General features: G+C 44.6%; 1 protein-coding gene and 1 pseudogene across 1 annotated transcript in view; both read right to left on the bottom strand.

The window, feature by feature from the left end:
• Nucleotides 1-5,191, bottom strand: part of LOC126213559 (uncharacterized) — a 641,937-nt gene extending 636,746 nt beyond the window's left edge. The window contains exon 1 of the mRNA XM_049941391.1: nt 5,063-5,191. Within this exon, the coding sequence (XP_049797348.1) occupies nt 5,063-5,088 (26 nt within the window). The 5' untranslated portion in view covers nt 5,089-5,191. The remainder of the gene's footprint in view (nt 1-5,062) is intronic.
• A 739-nt stretch (nt 5,192-5,930) lies between these two features.
• Nucleotides 5,931-6,048, bottom strand: LOC126214111 (5S ribosomal RNA; annotated as a pseudogene).
• Between the last annotated feature and the right edge of the window lie 11,864 nt (nt 6,049-17,912).

Below are 17,912 nucleotides of genomic sequence, written 5' to 3'. Positions count from 1 at the left end.
GCAGTGATGACAAAGTCGCGCACAGCCCGGAATGCGGGGAGCGCGTCTCTGTAGCAGCGAAAGGCTTAATGCGGCCGTGGTGGCTTTACTTCATAAACTGCGCGCTCCCCCCCTAAACGTAAGTTTGCGAACTATGCTATACTATGGCGCTGCTTCTCTTGGCGCGTACGTCGTGTGCAACTGGCAACGCAGCAATCTCCCGCGTCTGGTCGGGCGTGCGCGAGCCGCCAAGATGAAAGAATTGAACTATAACAGTGATATCTGACTACTTCCTTGAAACACTCTTAGATGATTCATTATGTCATCTTATGCTCCTAACATGCTTGTTTTCCTCTGGACTTTCATTATTCTTTCATGAAAACGGAAATGAAATTCCAATAATTCCAAAGTCCGGGTAAAGCACTCCATTCGAGTAACGCGACGCCTGTGACGTCACAGGCTAGTTCGCTGCTCCTGCTGCCATAATGCTTACGCGCACAGGCGTCTTGATTCGGAATTTACGTTTCGGAAACTTGGTTACAAGCGGTGTGTAGTACCACACTGTGCGGATACATCCACAAAAGTTACTGAGAAGTTGTTTTCGAGTGTTTCAAGGAATGAGAAGATGCGTACAACGTGGCTGCACTTTCCCGGCAACGCACGTCCACGTCCAGGCTCACTAAATTAATTAAAAATGGGTTGAACTATGAGGTTAAGATGAATTTACCAGCGACCTATGCTCGCCCACTGTTACAAGAAAGCAGAGCGCCGTTCAACGAAATTAAACTCTTACGTTTAATGTCGTTTTCCCCAACTTCACATAAGCTGTTCCTGAGCTCAGTTGTTGGGGAGTGGTAGACCGTCGAATTTTATAATATGATGTCCACAGACCGCTCACTCGAAATGGTAATGTTCGGCTACTTCGAGACCATCCGCAGCTGTTCCTAAACAAGGGTGGAATTTTCCTGGACGACAATGCGCCAGGTCAACGGGGCAGAGCTGTTCGCAATTGGTCTGAAGAACATTCTCGAGAATTAGACGAATGACTTGGCCATGCAGATCGCCTGACACGAATCGCACCGACCATTTACGGGACGTAATTGTGCGCAAAATCTTGCGCCGAGAGCACTTTCGCTATTATGGACGGCTGTAGAGGCAGCGTGGCTCAGTATTTAAACCAGGGAACTTCCATCGACTTCCTTAGTTCATGCCACGTGAAGCTGCCGCTGCACTATACCCAGCAGGTAGCGGTCCGAAACGATATTACTGCAGGCTGACAGTTACTGAACTATATATGAAAAACAACGTACATTAGTTACAAATCACTGCATGCACACAATTTATTCAAGAAGTGAACGTGACTACAGATATTCGGATTTCGATTACGGCATGTTCGATATGCCTGCTATCATAGGCCGTGATGTGGCGCAGACGAATACAGAAATTCTGCGTGACCCGCTGAAGTATTGGCCGTGCGGTTCTACGCGCTTCAGTCTGGAACCCCTCCACCGCTACGGTCGCAGGTTCGAATCCTGCCTCGGGCATGGATGTGTGTGATGTCCTTAGGTTGGTTAGGTTTAAGTAGTTCTAAGTTCTAGGGGACTGATGACCTAAGATGTTAAGTCCCATAGTGCTCAGAGCCATTTAAACCATTTTTTCTTTCGCTGAAAGTATCTGACTACAGATGCTGTCGATGACCTCCTGAGTTATTCTTTTCAGCTCAGCAGTGGTTTTGGGGTTGATGTTGTACACCTCGTCTTTAATACAGCCCCACAAAAACGCGTAGCGTCTGTTCATATCTGGTGAATATGGTGGCCAATCAAGGCCCATGCCAGAGGCCTCCGGGTACCACAGAGCCACAATGTGGTCCTCCTCCGACACACCAGAAACTATTTTGGTAACAACAGCTCATCGCTGAGGCAACTCGTGTGGATAACAACACAGGTTGACAAGACAGTAGACGTCGTTCCAATCAGTCTCCAACAGTGGGACAATAAAGTTCTCAAGCATATCGAGGTATGCGCTTCCTGTAACAGTGTTCTCGGCAAAGAAAAATGGACCGTAAACTTTCCGTGAAACTGCACAAAATTTTGGAGGGTCCTTCTAATGTTGTACAACTTCATGTGGTTGTTCCGTACCCTGTATTCTCACATTATGACGATTCACCTTCCCATTTAAATGGAATGTTGCCTCGTCACTAACCACTAAGTGTGGAAGAAAACTTTCGTCCTCCATCTTGCCAACAACGAAATTGCGGGACTCCATAGGGTGTTTGTCACGTAAGACAGCAGACGAAAGCTTCCTGTGCTGATAGCACCGAAGCGAACAGGATGCGAACCGTTCGCTAAACAAACTACAACGTGCAAAAGGTGAGCCAACACATTCTAACACAAGCGGTTGCGAATCGATCACCACCGAATGTCACTCGCTGGGGCTCTATTCTGTATCGTTCACACCGATAGGTACAGCAGGTTAGTGACATCAATTTCGGTTTTTTTTATCCGAAGTTCCCATCCAGTGACCTCCTGGGACCTGATACCGATCCGTCCTCGTGTCGATTTTTCGACAACTGTACCGACAGCATTTCAGTTTCGGTATGGCCCTCTCTTTCGATTCGGTGTGGTTTATATACACGTAGAATTAGTTATTTTAAACGTATTGAGCGGTTTTAGCCTTTGATTTAGTGATTGTGTTACGGTACTGAAGAATTACCAGGCCGCATCCGGGTCGAAAGTGAGTTCATAAAAGACTATTTTCCTTTCTTACAAGGGAACCTCCCCATCGCACCCCCGTCGGATTTAGTTATAAGTTGGCACAGTGGATAGGCCTTGAAAAACTGAACACAGATCAATAGAGAAAACAGGAAGAAGTTGTGTGGAACTATGAAAAAATAAGCAAAATATACAAACTGAGTAGTCCATGTGCAAGATAGGCAACATCAAGGCTAATGCGCTCAGGAGCGCCGTGGTCCTATGGTTAGCGTGAGCAGCTGCAGAACGAGAGGTCCTTGGTTCACGTCTTCCCTTGAGTGAAAATTTTAATTTTTTATTTTCAGTTTATGTGACAAACTCTTATGTTTTCATCACTTTATGGGAGTGATTATCACATACGCAAGAAAACCTAAATCGGGCAAGGTAGAAGAATCTTTTTACCCATTCGCCAAGTATACAGGTTAGGTGGGTCGACAACACATTCCTGTCATGTGACGCACATGCTGTCACCAGTGTCGTATAGAATATATCAGACGTGATTTCCTGTGGAGGGATCGGTTGACCTGTGACCATGCTATAAAATGTTTTCGGTTCCCATTGGAGAGGCACGTCCTTTCGTCTACTAATCGCACCGTTTTGCGGTGCGGTAGCAAAACACAGACACTAAACTTATTATAGTGAACAGAGACGTCAATGAATGAACGGACAGATCATAACTTTGCGAAAATAGAGAACGTAATTTTTTCACTCGAGGGAAGATTTGAACCGTGGACCTCCCGTTGCGCAGCTGCTCACGCTAACCACAGGACCACGGTGCTCCTATGGTTACCCTATCCTTTATATTGCGTATCTTGCTCATGGACTACTCAGTTTGTATATTTTGCTTATTTTTTCATAGTTCCACACAACTTCATCCTGTTTACTCTATTCATCTGTGTTCAGTTTTTCAAGGCCTATCCACTGTGCCAACTTATAACTAAATCTGAGGGGGGTGCGATGGGGATGTTCCCTTGTTAGAAATATGGTTTGTATTGTTACAATGTGAATGATTGTTGTTGCTGCGGTCTTCAGTCCAGAGACTGGTTTGATGCAGCTCTCCATGCTACTCTATTGTGTGCAAGCTTCTTGGATCTGACATTCCACGCTCGAATCCATAGAACGCCAGTTTTCTTTATCCGTGATAACGACGTCCTCTTGAGTAGTCCCCGCCCGGAGATCCGAATGGGCGACTATTTTACCTCCGGAATATTTTACCCAAGAGGACGCCATAATCATTTAACCATACAGTAAGGCTGCACGCCCTCGGGAAAAATTACGGCCGTAGTTTCCCCTTGCTTTCAGCCGTTCACAGTACCAGCACAGCAAGACCGTTTTGGTTAATGTTACAAGGTCAGATCAGTCAATCATCCAGACTGTTTCCCCTGTAACTACTGAAAAGGCTGCTGCCCCTCTTCAGGAACCACACGTTTATTGATTGGCGACTCCATGGAGTGCTGTGTGCACAACGACCATATATGTTAAATTAAAAGGGAAGGTCAGCGTTGGCCGTAATATTGCTGTTTTATTGATAGCAGAATCGATTTTCGATCACGTAGTGATCATCTTCGGTGCTGTACAAATTAAACTCTGACACTGGTATCAAGTTATCTATAACCAAAACTGAGAAGCGATCACAAACTTCTCAGTTTTGGTTATAGATAACTTGATACCAGTGTCAGAGTTTAATTTGTACAGCACCGAAGATGATCACTACGTGATCGAAAATCGATTCTGCTATCAATAAAACAGCAATATTACGGCCAACGCTGACCTTCCTTTTAATTTAAAAACACGTTTGTCTGGCCTCTCAACAGATACCCCTCCGTTGTGGTTGCACCTACGGTACGGCTATCTGTATCGCTGAGGCACGCAAGACTCCCCACCAACGGCAAACGGCAACGTCCATCATGGTTCATGGGGGGGGGGGGGGGGGGTGAGGGGGGGGGGGGGCGGCGGATGTGAATGATTATAACACAAACAAAACAGTATCGGTCAATATTCTCACAAAATACCAGGTATTTTTACGTAATTAAAGAGTTTAAAAGATCATTAAATTTCATAAAGAGTTTTAAAGATAATTAAATTTCAAAAGTTCGGCTCTGCTTACGTGTTCTCTTGAGTGACAGCTGAAATTCTTAGTGACTAGGCGTTCTATTTTCCGCAAATGGTACCGAACCGACCGGCGAAATGACAGAAAGATACAGAATAGGGCCCCTGGCGCCCCCCTCGTGTTTACATCAGACGAAATTGTCGTCCGCTGTCGCACATTAGCTTGTGTTGACCTGGGTGTGGCGGGGCCTTCAGTGACGTCCGAGCTGCGCGGCGTGTCTCACCTGAGCGTGTGGTCCACGTCGATCATGGCGACGACTCGATGCCGGCACAGGCTGCACCTGCAGCTATCACAGAGAATGGGGCGCGGCAACGGCGGGCGGTGGCGAGCTGGCGCTACGGTGCTTCCCGTCCCTCAGCAGACGGCCTACTAATAGCGGATCGGATGCGGCGCGGGACGTGCAGCCTTTATCGCGATACTATCGATAAACCGCTCGGATATGTGTTATCGCCGCTGCGCCTCTCGGTGCACTTCCAGCACTGGCTGTTAGCTGGCAGCACTGCAGCCGAAGTTAACAGTTCGCCACTGTCTCCTTTTCCCAGTACACTTAGTACGTGGCGCAGCGTTTCACCAAACGGGGGGTGATTATACACTGAACTGTGAAAAATGGGCAACTGGAGAGAAATGGGCAACTGGAGAGAAATGGGCAACTGGAGAGAAATGGGCAACTGGAGAGAAATGGGCAACTGGAGAGAAATGGGCAACTGGAGAGAAATGGGCAACTGGAGAGAAATGGGCAACTGGAGAGAAATGGGCAACTGGAGAGAAATGGGCAACTGGAGAGAAATGGGCAACTGGAGAGAAATGGGCAACTGGAGAGAAGAGACAACTGGAGAGAAGAGACAACTGGAAAAATAATAAACAAACTGAATTCCTCCCGAACAAGCCATGGAGGCCCAATGGTACCGACCGGCCGCCGTGTCATCCTCTCAGCTCACCGGCGTCACCGGATGCGCATATGGAGGGGCATATGGAGGGGCATGTGGTCAGAACACCGCTCTCCCGGCCGTGTGTCAGTTTACGACTCCGGAGTCGCTACTTCTCAGTCAAGTAGCTCCCCAGTTTGCCTCAAGTCTTGAGAGCACCCCGCTCGCCAACAGCGCTCGGCAGACCGGATGGTCACCCATCCAAGTGCTAGCCAAGCCCGACAGCGCTCAACTTCGGTGATCTGACGGGAGCCAGTGTTACCACTGTGGCAAGGCCGTTGGCTGGAAAATGATACTTTATGTGACGAAGGGCAAACATTTCTTTCTAGCATTTGTAAGCTTAGAAATAGCTTTTGACAATGTTGATAGGAATATTCTCTTTGAAATTCTCAAGGTGGCAGGGGCCAAATACAGGGAACGAATTTGTGCAGAAACCAAATGGAAGTATTAGAGTCGAGGGGCATGAAAGGGAAGCAGTGGTTGGGAAGGGAGTGAGACAGGGTTGTAGGCTATCCCCGATGTTATTCAATCCGTAAATTGAGGAAGCAGTGAAGGAAACAAAAGAAAAATTTGGAGTAGAAATTGAAATCAGTGGAGAGGAGAGAAAAACTCTGTTTGCCGACGATATTGTAACTGTGTCAGAGACAGCGAAGGACCTGGAAGAGCAGTTGAACGCCATGGACAGTGTCTTGAAAGGAGGATATAAGCTCAACATCAACAAAAGCAAAAAGAGGATAATGGGATGTGGTCGAATTAAGTCGGGTGATGCTGAGGGAATTAGATCAGGAAATGAGAAGCTTAAAGTAGTGAAGGAGTTTTGCTATTTAGGGAGTAAAATAACTGATGATGGTCGAAGTAGAGAGGATATAAAATGTCGACTGGCAATGGCGAGGAAAGCCTTTCTGAAGAAGTGAAATTTGTTAACGTCGGTATAGATTTAAGTGTCAGGAACTCGTTGTGATAGTATTTGTATGGAGTGTAGCCATGCCCGGGATTGAAATGTTGACGATAAACACTTTAGGCAAGAAGAGAATAGAAACTTTCGAAATGTGGTGCTACAGAAAAATGCTGAAGATCACGTAAGGGAGGTAGGAGAGAGGGCTGGAAGTAACACCATACAAAGTACCTGCGGAATTCTGGCGGTGTATTGGAGGTGTACTCGGAAAGTCCGTGTCTTCCGCCATACGATTTCACCCCCTCTGGCAGGATGAACTAACATCTGGGAAGGGGGGGGGGGGCGAAGAGATTTTCCAGCGATGCCGGAGTTCACACAGCTGTCGAATGGCTCCCTGACGTGGGAGTGCGTTTATATCAGCGAGGAACTCTTACGAATAATAGAACTCTCTCGTCCATGTTTATATAGAGAGTTGGCGACTAGGTTGAAAGAATGGTGTCATTAATGCGTGCCACTTTGACGTGTAGTGCAGAATTCAACACAAGCTACTTGGCCCGCCGTAACAATACGTATATTACGTTTTGCAGTCCGCTCTACCTGCACAGTACTGAAGCTCCGTTTGTATTCACGTAATCCTTTAAGAGGGGCAGGATTACTGTGCGCGATACGGCAGCTACGTAACACGTCCACAGGGTACCCTAATCTCGCAGGGCTTCCGGTGGTCATGCACAAGGACTCAATTGAACATCTGTACCGCTTTATAAGCACATTAACAAGCGATCAATAACGTCGTACTGTCAATCGAACTTTGAATGGATTAATGCGAAATGATTAATTATACTACCAGACAAGTTCACGTGTCACGTATTATAGAGAAACAGAGATATGACTTCTGGAGACAGGGCGATTGCTACACAGGACATTTAATTACAATGCGATACGACCAGGAAAGCTGAAGTCCCAAAAACATGAAGGACTTCCTGAACCGTAAATTGAGTCAAAAACAACTCTATCGTGGAAGACAACAGGCTGTCTCTTTTTGGGGAAGATATTTGAACAGAGCCGAAAACAAGACAGTTCGTAAAGGAACGTTAAGGCAGTAATTCTCTATCGCTCCACACTCGAATTGAAGAGACTCCAATAGCTGATAGAAATGCAAGTACCCTCGGCCGGACACTTCAGTGGTGCGAACATGATAGCTGTAGAAGTACAGCAAATAAAATATAAACTACTCTCAAAGCCACGGAGAGGCTGGAAATTCATGATGACCAATGCAACGCGAGCAATGCTTTTTATTTTCACTAAATAAACAACAAATTCTCATACGACTTTGGATTTCGAATTGCCTTCCTCTGGTAATTTACGGATCGTGCAATAATAATAATAATAATAATAATAATAACGTATCTGATAACGTTGCCTCATAAAATTGTGTGTTTGTGGGCGCCTTCTCCCGGTAAAAAAAGGTGACAGCTTTCGATAACACAAATGTCTTCACACACAGGACAACTTTTTCCACTTCTTACAAATTAGGGATTGATCGATGAGAGGATAGTGAACAAAGAAACTCTAATGAACTAATGTCCGCCGGCCGGAGTGGCCGAGCGGTTCTAGGCGGTACAGTCTGGAACCGCGTGACCGCTACGGTCGCAGGTTCGAATCCTCCCTCGGGCATGGATGTGTGTGATGTCCTTAGGTTAGTTAGGTTTAAGTAGTACTAAGTTCTAGGGGACTGATGACCTCAGAAGTTAAGTCCCATAGTGCTCAGAGCCATTTGAACTAATGTCCAGAAATGCATAGTTTCCATGCTAGAAACCATTTATCCGATCATACATTGCCACACAGACTGCCGTCTAATACGCGCTGTACCATGCAGCAACACTTACCGTATGTGTTGAAAATCGTTTAAATTTGCTTGAATGCACGCTTGTGCGCGCCGTAGCATGTTCTGTCTCACACTTTGAGATCGGCCAGGCTGCATGCGAACAGGGTCTCAAAGACAGAACACTGCTCCAATTTCTCCACATCTGGAATGGGCTCTGCATACTCGATACCTGATAACCAGACATCGCACGAATTGAGATGCGGAGAATGAGCAGGGCATGCAAAAATGGGTCAAATGGCTCTAAGCACTATGGGACTAACATTTGAGGTTATCACTCCCCTAGACTTAAAACTACTTAAACCTAAGGACATCACACACATCCATGCCCGAGGCAGGATTCGAACCTGCGACCGTAGCAGCCGCGTGGTTCCGGACTGAAGCGCCTAGAACCGCTCGGCCAGGCCGTGCAACTGGACCCCTTCGTCTCATCAATCGACGAAGGAAGACACGACTGTGATGCGTCCACACGTTAACAGCGAAGCAGACTGGAACACCATCGTGTAGGAGCCACATAACGCTTCCTGTCATCACTGGCACTTCTTCCAGCAGGGTAGGCAGAGTCACCCGCAAGAAAGGCCGGTACTTCCGGCCTGTTAGACGACGCGGAAGGAAGACTGGTCCCAAAATACGGTCGCCAATTATCCCGGCCCACACATTCTGGCTGCGCCGATGCTGATCATTCGCTGTCACCATACCGTGGGGATTCTGCATACCATTCCACAGAGGACTTACGAAACTTTAAGGTACCACTCCGTGTAAATGTGACATCTGTCAATAGGATGGACGACAATCGTGGTTGCCTGATGAAGAAATCAATGACAAAACTGGTTCCAATGTGCAAAGTCTGTCGCTGGTGAGCCCTACAAACGCTGTGAGTGAAAAAGGTACTGGCGGGCCAACTGCCTGATACTGACACGGTGGTCGCCTTCCACAGTGCTAATCACATTTTCCTCCAAGTCTGGTGTCTGAACATTTCGGGTACGCCCTTCACGGTTTCCTGCTTCCTGAAACGACCCTGCCTCAGACAAAGGGCGAAACATGGTAGCAAAGATTCAATACTGTGGTTGTCGTCGGCGGGGATAGGTCTCCTTATACAACCTTGCTGCCCACCCCCCGTTGCCATTTGCCTTTCCCTAAGTAAACACCATGTGGTGAAGCTCTCGATTGGAATACGTAACGATTGTATACAACGCTGTGTCAATTCAACACAAGGTGAGTCAGCAAGAAAAGTGAATCGGACACAACGTTACCAGTTACTATGGCAGCAGAGGGCGCTGTGAGATGACGTATAAGGAACAGTACCAGCCTCTAGGAGGAAACCGTGCATACAGTAATTGCGGCTGCATGGTACAGGGCGTACTAGACCGCAGTCTCTGTAATAAAGTGTTCAAAATGGTTCAAATGGCTCTGAGCACTATGGGACTCAACTGCTGAGGTCATTAGTCCCCTAGAACTTAGAACTAGTTAAACCTAACTAACCAAAGGACATCACAAACATCCATACCCGTGGCAGGATTCGAACCTGCGACCGTAGCGGTCTTGCGGTTCCAGACTGCAGCGCCTTTAACCGCACGGCCACTTCGGCCGGCTAATAAAGTGTGATTGAATAAATGTTCAAATATGTGTGAAATCTTATGGGACTTAACTGCTAAGGTCATCAGTCCCTAAGCGTACACTCAACCTATATTATCCTAAGGACAAACACACACACACCCATGCCCGAGGGAGGACCAGCCGCACAGTCCATGACTGCAGCGCCCAAGACCGCTCGGCTAATCCCGCGCGGCGATTGAATAAATCGTATCTAGCATTTCCGGACATCATTACACCTTTTTTGCTCCGTATCGTCTCATCGTTCAATCCCTAGAGTTTGCACATGGCGGAAAAAAAAAAAAATCACCCTGTATGAGGAATAACACTGACATAGTCAAAATATGGGAACACGTGTTCCCACATTTTCGTTATGGGCATGTTATGCTTCATGTATGAAGGGTTGTAGTCTCTCCCCGATGTTATTCAATCTCTATATTGAGCAAGCAGTGAAGGAAACAAAAGAAAAATTCGGAACAGGTATTAAAATCCATGGAGAAGAAATAAAAACTTTGAGGTTCGCCGATGACATCGTAATTCTGTCAGAGGCAGCAAAGGACTTGGAAGAGCAGTTGAACGGAATGGATAGTGTCTTGAAAGGAGGATATAAGATGAACATCAACAAAAGCAAAACGAGGATAATGGAATGTTCAGACACCAGACTTGGCGGATAATGGAATGTAGTCGAATTAAGTCGGGTGATGCTGAGGGAATTAGATTAGGAAATGAGACACTTAAAGTAGTAAAGGAGTTTTGCTATTTGGGGAGCAAAATAACTGATGATGGTCGAAGTAGAGAGGATATAAAATGTAGACTGGCAATGGCAAGGAAAGCGTTTCTGCAGAAGAGAAATTTGTTAACATCGAATATAGATTTAAGTGTCAGGAAGTCATTTCTGAAAGTATTTGTATGGAGTGTAGCCATGTATGCAAGTGAAACATGGACGATAACCAGTTTGGACAAGAAGAGAATAGAAGCTTTCGAAATGTGGTGCTACTGAAGAATGCTGAAGATTAGATGGGTAGAGCACATAACTAATGAGGAGCTATTGAATAGAAATGGGGAGAAGAGAAGTTTGTGGCACAACTTGACAAGAAGGGACCGGTTAGTAGAACATGTTCTGAGGCATCAAGAGATCACCAATTTAGTATTGGAGGACAGCGTGGAGGGTAAAAATCGTAGAGGGAGACCAAGAGATGACTACACTAAGCAGATTCAGAAGGATGTAGGTTGCAGTAGGTAGTGGGAGATGAAGCTTGCACAGGATAGAGTAGCATGGAGAGCTGCATCAAACCAGTCTCAGGACTGAGGACCACAACAAGAACAATGAAGACATCTGTGTGATCTCATTTTCTCACTGTCTATTTATGTATTTATTTACCGCGAGAATGATCAATGATAGAAACAGGTCGTAAGTATTAAATTTTATGCCATCATTCGGTCGCATATTTTTAGAAGTATATACATATATGTTGTTAACAGTCACCTGGGAAAAAAAGAGCTTGTCAAATTTCGGATGGTTCAGCGCTCACGCTGTCGATGTGGTAACTGTGAGAACACCAGTTGCTGTAGTGCAGTTGTCCTTCACAAACCAGAATGAGATATCTGAGTCGCACGAGTCTGTACAGGTGTTTCCTGCGACAAAATGGCTCTGAGGGTTTCCACTAGCGGAGCTTAGGTAATGCAGGATCTCCAGTTATTACAACTGGAGGGGACGACTCACTGAACAAGGGAGCCCGAGTGTGACAACCACACGTGAGCACAATTCCGAGCAGAAGGGAAGTTATTTATTGGTCACTACGACCGTTCCGACACGGGCTGCGTGAGGCTGAATGCCAACAGCTGTCTGTTCCCACAGGAACAATGGGGGTCTCAGTTTGGTGGGTTGGGGGGGGTGGGGGCGCGGAAGAGGGGTTGTCCCCCTTCTGATGCGACTTGTAACGACGAGGCCAGATTCACACCACTCCCGGCTGGCAGACAAAAACTGACCAAATTTAGGGCTATAGCATCGCTGCTCAACATACAACCACGTCACTCACGTTTCAAGACGTAGGCCTACGTCGCAACGCCTGCTCCTCGATACATAGCCAACAGGACGGAACCATATTCGCCACCGACTGCACTATTACAATCTCCACGACCGCAATTTTGACTTTAGGTCATTTGCAGATCGTTAAAGCTGCAGTCGATATACAGACCGAAGTCGTACTCCGATTAAAATTATTTTATTTACAGGTCAAGTTCCGTAGGACCAAATTGAGGAGCAAATGTCCAAGGTCATGGAATGTGTCTGTACATGAAATAACAACATAAGAATAATAGCAGATAGAAATAAAATGTTTATGAACCCAAAAAAGTCAAGTCATGAGTTTCAATAAACGCAGCCAACAATACAACATGAACCACCTTAATTTTTCAAGGAACTCTTCAACAGTCATACGGAACACGCGGCGAATGTCCGAAGTATCCAGGTGAGGCAAATTTCGACCATCGCTCACTGACGTATCTTTAAGGTATGTCCACATAATGGCCGTAAGAGAAACACAGATCGCCACTGTGCAAAGGTTAAGAGACGTTTTGAGTTTTTGCGATTCTTACCTACAGCTGGGCGTGCACCAAGCAGCTCTGTGTAGTCCCTCGTGTACTGACCTGCAACAGAACACACACGTTCTATGTTAGCCAACTTCTATGAAAAGACTAGCAGGTAAACAAAAATAATGGTGACTCGAAAGTCTACTTTAAATTAACAGAGTTGAAAAATAATCTGTTTTTAAACAAATTGTATACAACATTGAAATATATAACTTTTACACCTATTGTTTCCTTTGTGTCTGGAATGGGCAGTCGTGTCTCAAATAGCACAGGACAATTTTCTTTGTCATTTTCTTCGCTCATAATTTTTTTTTAGATATATGCAAATCGTTATACTGTTCAAATGTTTTAATTCTTGTTTCAATATTTAGCTTGCACTACACTTTTTATTAGCTGTAGGAACAACACGCGCAATGGTTCGTCGAGCCGACTGAAGACATGCAAGAAAGAGATCTTGGTTCCATGCACGCATCACAACATCTTAGTGACACAGTCATCCACTTTTATTTTTACTCTATGATAATATTTATTGCAATTCTGCAGAATTTTTGCTCCCGATGTGGGGAGGAATATGTATGTATCTCGAATCTCGTTTTGTAGAAAATATATATGAAGTTGTGCGCGAAATTCTATAAATAACAATGTGGAAAGAGTGCACTTAACAGCAGTAGAAAGGGATATCCACCAGAGATACGCAAAAGGTAGGAGAATAAGTGCAGAAAAATAAATGATAAATAAACAGTGACTGCTGACTGTAAACTTGTTGTTTCATTTAAGGGGCTCCGGAAAGGCTCAAAATCATGAAAAGTTCAATTTTTACTTTTTTGCGTTTTCTGCATCTGCAGACTATTACCTTTTAATAGATATATAATTTATTCAATTCCGAAGACTACAACTATTTTTAAATTTTTTTTGAAATGTGTTCTACATGGGCGTGACCCACTGTGGCGCTGTCAAACTGCTGTCAAATGGTGTTATTATTAACGTCCGTGTTCATCAGGTATATTTTAGTGATGTGAGATAAAGTATGTGTTGTGGCTAAACTGTGATGGTTCAATATATATCGCTGGTGTGATTGTCGATTGTTTCATGTTTATTTACTCTGTCGTTATCTCGAAAATATTCGTAATTAATTCTGTTTCTTGAGTCTCTGTTTTGTTGAAGTATAATAAGAGTAAAAGTAAAGTTATTAGAAATCCTCTGAAGGCTTTTAAGAAAAGGAGAAATGTTGGAAAGCCAAGGTATTTAGAAATATGGGAATGAAGATAGGTTCTAACATGGTACGAGCGATGCTTGCTTTAGACAAGGAACGCCTTCGGGCTGCAGACAGGGCCGTAAAGAGTCTAGAAATACAAGCAAGAGTAAACAGGAGGAGGAACAAGAGGAAGCTGGAGGAGGAGTTTGCAGAGGATGAAGATAATCCATCCTATGGACCTGGAATGCACTAAAAAGTTAATCCAATCTTTGTCGCTCGATTCCCAAAACTTTTATTTTCTCATACTAATTACATGTTTTCTAAGGATCTTCCAAACATATTTGTTTCAAACTTTCAGTAAATGTTACACAGTACCTTCTGCATAATTTAACACAGCCTTTTTCCAAAAAACTGTATATTTTTGAATATGTAAATAAAAAATTGCAAACAAATGTTGTGAATTTTCATTACAATTGTTAAAAAATCATCTTTAATAACTGAACTAAAATTTTGTAAAATCCCTGTGTTAAGTTGTAGCCCATATTCCAATAAATAATCTGTAAAAAGTTCAACTTCCTACCTCAAATACTTTGTGAGGAAAGATGTAATTTATAAGCGTTATTTTAACATTGCCAGTATAGGGCGTTCCGGAGCCCCTTAAGGTTATCTTACCGTGAACTTTCTGAAAAGTTCCTCGCAGAGGTGTAACGTTAACATCGATTCCCGTTTGGTGGTCGGTGGAAACTTTACAAGTGGGAAATGAAATTTGTAGATAATGCCAAGCGGCCACCTCAGAAAGTTACCGGTTTCACCACACGTATTTGGAAGACAAGACTGTCCGCTGCTGTGCTGAGCCCTCAGCTGCCGTGGATAACCTCAGAGTGAATGAGCGGCCTGTGTCCTTTGTCGGTGTCGGAGCGGCAGTTGACACACTTCGTGGAGGAGACAGCTCACACACACACACACACACACACACACACACACACACACACACGAGGCTAATGCGTCACAAGCCTTCCTAAGCCCTTGAAGCCGTGCAAGGTGGGTCGTCACAGTTCCAGTCCCCCTGTGTCCTGTGTAGTCCCCGCCTTACCACGACACGCCTTCCGCCTTCGTACTTCATCGTTTCATCACCAGGGCTCGTGTCCCCAGCTTTTGCCCTAGCCCCCACGCACCACAGGTACTACTGTCCCATCTTTCAACCATCGCTCAAACGCCGATATCATGCACACGCGATAACAGAATAATTAAAAAATTTACTAAAAATCGCTGAACTGAGGGAAAGTGACTGCACGTTACGAAATGTCTGTACTAAAAGGTTGTGCACAAGACGAAGACAGCATTTTAAACTGCTTCAGTAATGTACAACAGGAAATTACATTTACACCGGAGCGCGAACGAAGCATCAATTCCCTGCGTCTAAATAACATAGAACACAGCACATGGGTCTTCAAAGTTTACACGAAAGATACCTTGACGAACACCACAATTATGTCACGTTGACACCCGTAAACACGCAGCATATAGATCAATGCCGCAAAACGTAGAGCAAAATATCGAAGTACTACATCGACTGTTTTAAGGTCACAAAATGCCCCTCTTGGAAGAACTGGAGATGTATTCAGACGACATAAAATATGAAGACAAAATATTAAATGAGAAACAGGAAAGTAAATCAGTGAATTCCGTCAGGTGCTTCGATAATATCCTTAAATAGGAAAAAAGGAGTGGTACATAGAAACAAGTAGCTTTGCAAGTGTATACAAGGAAACAAAGATCCATATATTACGAAAAACACCCTCCGTACGAAAGACGAGTATATACTGTACCATACACACTGTACTATCTGCAGTTTTACTTTATTTGACTGTATGTAACAAATAACAATAACTTCCACTGCTTTGTTTTTAAACCTTTGCTATTTGCGACATGTAGTGTGCATAGAAAATAGGAGAGCGCAGGTGGGCAACAGAGAAACAAAAACGTAAGTTTTTTTTGCCAACCTCGCCATGTCGTGGATATTAAAATAGTTAATTACAAAATTGTGCATGTTTATATCAATGCAACTATATGTAGGTCTAAGTTTCGAATAAATCGGTCAAGTACATCTGAGGTTTCAGTAACAAAATTAATCATCATGTTGAATATATCTAACGTGAGAGAGATATATCATGTTTAACGTCTTCCTAAAATCTCAGATTATCTGAAACTTTTACACGATACTCTAATACACATGTTGGCGGACAAATGCTACATATGTTTTTAAAACGACAGTTCAGAGATTTCCTGTGAAAACCAACTGAGATGGAAAATGCTGCACTTCCCGGCGCTGTGAAATTTCTTAGTCTCTCCTAACTACGATATCAGAGCATATAAAAGTAAGGTGGTTCTCACATATTCCTCCTTGTGTACAAACAAAAATCGTGTACGGTGTCGTCTAATGTTTTGTTTCCTTCCTCGCAGTATGGTTTACAGAGGACAAGACAGTTATATTTATGCCTTATCGTCTTATGACTGGGCTACTATATCGGAGTCTGAATCGTCTGGAATTCTATAATCCTACCCATTCGCTGATTGAAACTATACTCAAAGATTCAGCACCTGCGGTGGCACTGCGTGCCAATCATGCTAAGCGATTAGGCATTAATTCTACGCGACCTTAATTCCCAATCAATGTTTCGTTTGTAAGAACGACAAGAGGGCTCATGGTGTGTGTGTGTGTGTGTGTGTGTGTGTGTGTGTGTGTGTGTGTGTGTGTGTGTGAGGGAGAGGGAGAGGGAGAGGGAGAGGGAGAGGGAGAGGGAGAGGGAGAGGGAGAGGGAGAGGGAGAGGGAGAGGGAGAGGGAGAGGGAGAGGGAGAGGGAGAGGGAGAGGGAGAGGGAGAGGGAGAGGGAGAGGGAGAGGGAGAGGGAGAGGGAGAGGGAGAGGGAGAGGGAGAGGGAGAGGGAGAGGGAGAGGGAGAGGGAGAGGGAGAGGGAGAGGGAGAGGGAGAGGGAGAGGGAGAGGGAGAGGGAGAGGGAGAGGGAGAGGGAGAGGGAGAGGGAGAGGGAGAGGGAGAGGGAGAGACGGCTAGAAAATCGACAAAAGGATGCGGAAGGAGGAATTAAACAGAAAGGGCGGAGTAGGGAGGGAGGGAGAAAGAGGGAGAGAGAGAGATTGTGATTACAGTGGCCGGCCCGCAGTAATGGAGCGGCCGTGTCCCGGATGGAGCTGTCCCTACCCCAGCCCGTCCTATCTTGGCCGCATACCTGCGCGGGTCGTTCTCTCCGCCGACCTTGGTCCCGTAACGGCCCCCAGTGGGGCCACAACACGGCTATAACACCTCCACTGTAAACATTCTTCCTGTCGGCCACGTGTAACGGAAATTATACAGGGTTTGATTCACGAAGATAAGCAAATATTTTAATGTGTTACTATATAAGTAAAACCAAAGAAAAAAGTTCAAGTAAAAACAAAGAAAAAGGTTAAAGTAAAAACAAAGAAAAAGGTTAAAGTAAAAAAAAAAGAAAAAGGTTAAAGTAAAAACAAAGAAAAAGGTTAAAGTAAAAACAAAGAAAAAGGTCCAAGTAAAAACAAAGAAAAAAGTAAAAGTAAAGAAAAAAGTTCATTTAAACACAGGTCCCCAAATGTTTAGTTACCGAGTTACGGCTAATAAAAGGTCTTGCCTGAAATTTAGCAACTTTGCTAACATAAAGCCACCGCAAAACTGTACGTGGTTGAAATAGGGCAGGATTTCCATTTATTCTGTTGCACTGGTCTGGTGAATGTAATAAAACGAGTCCCACTCGTATCTGCAGACGTTTCCAGAACATCCAGAGAAACAAAAGCGTAATTTCGTAGAATTTTTAATTTATTAACTATTTACACCAATTTGTGTTTTTTAAATTCCACACAATCGCACGAAATTTTCAACAGAAGTTGTACAGAATTTAATTTTTCAAAAATGATGGTAGGCCTAATAACATTAACTGAAACTGTATAAATGTGTCA

Source organism: Schistocerca nitens, chromosome 11 (assembly GCF_023898315.1).
Source record: "Schistocerca nitens isolate TAMUIC-IGC-003100 chromosome 11, iqSchNite1.1, whole genome shotgun sequence".
Lineage (NCBI taxonomy): Eukaryota > Metazoa > Arthropoda > Insecta > Orthoptera > Acrididae > Schistocerca > Schistocerca nitens.
This window is presented reverse-complemented; position numbering and strand designations above follow the sequence as displayed.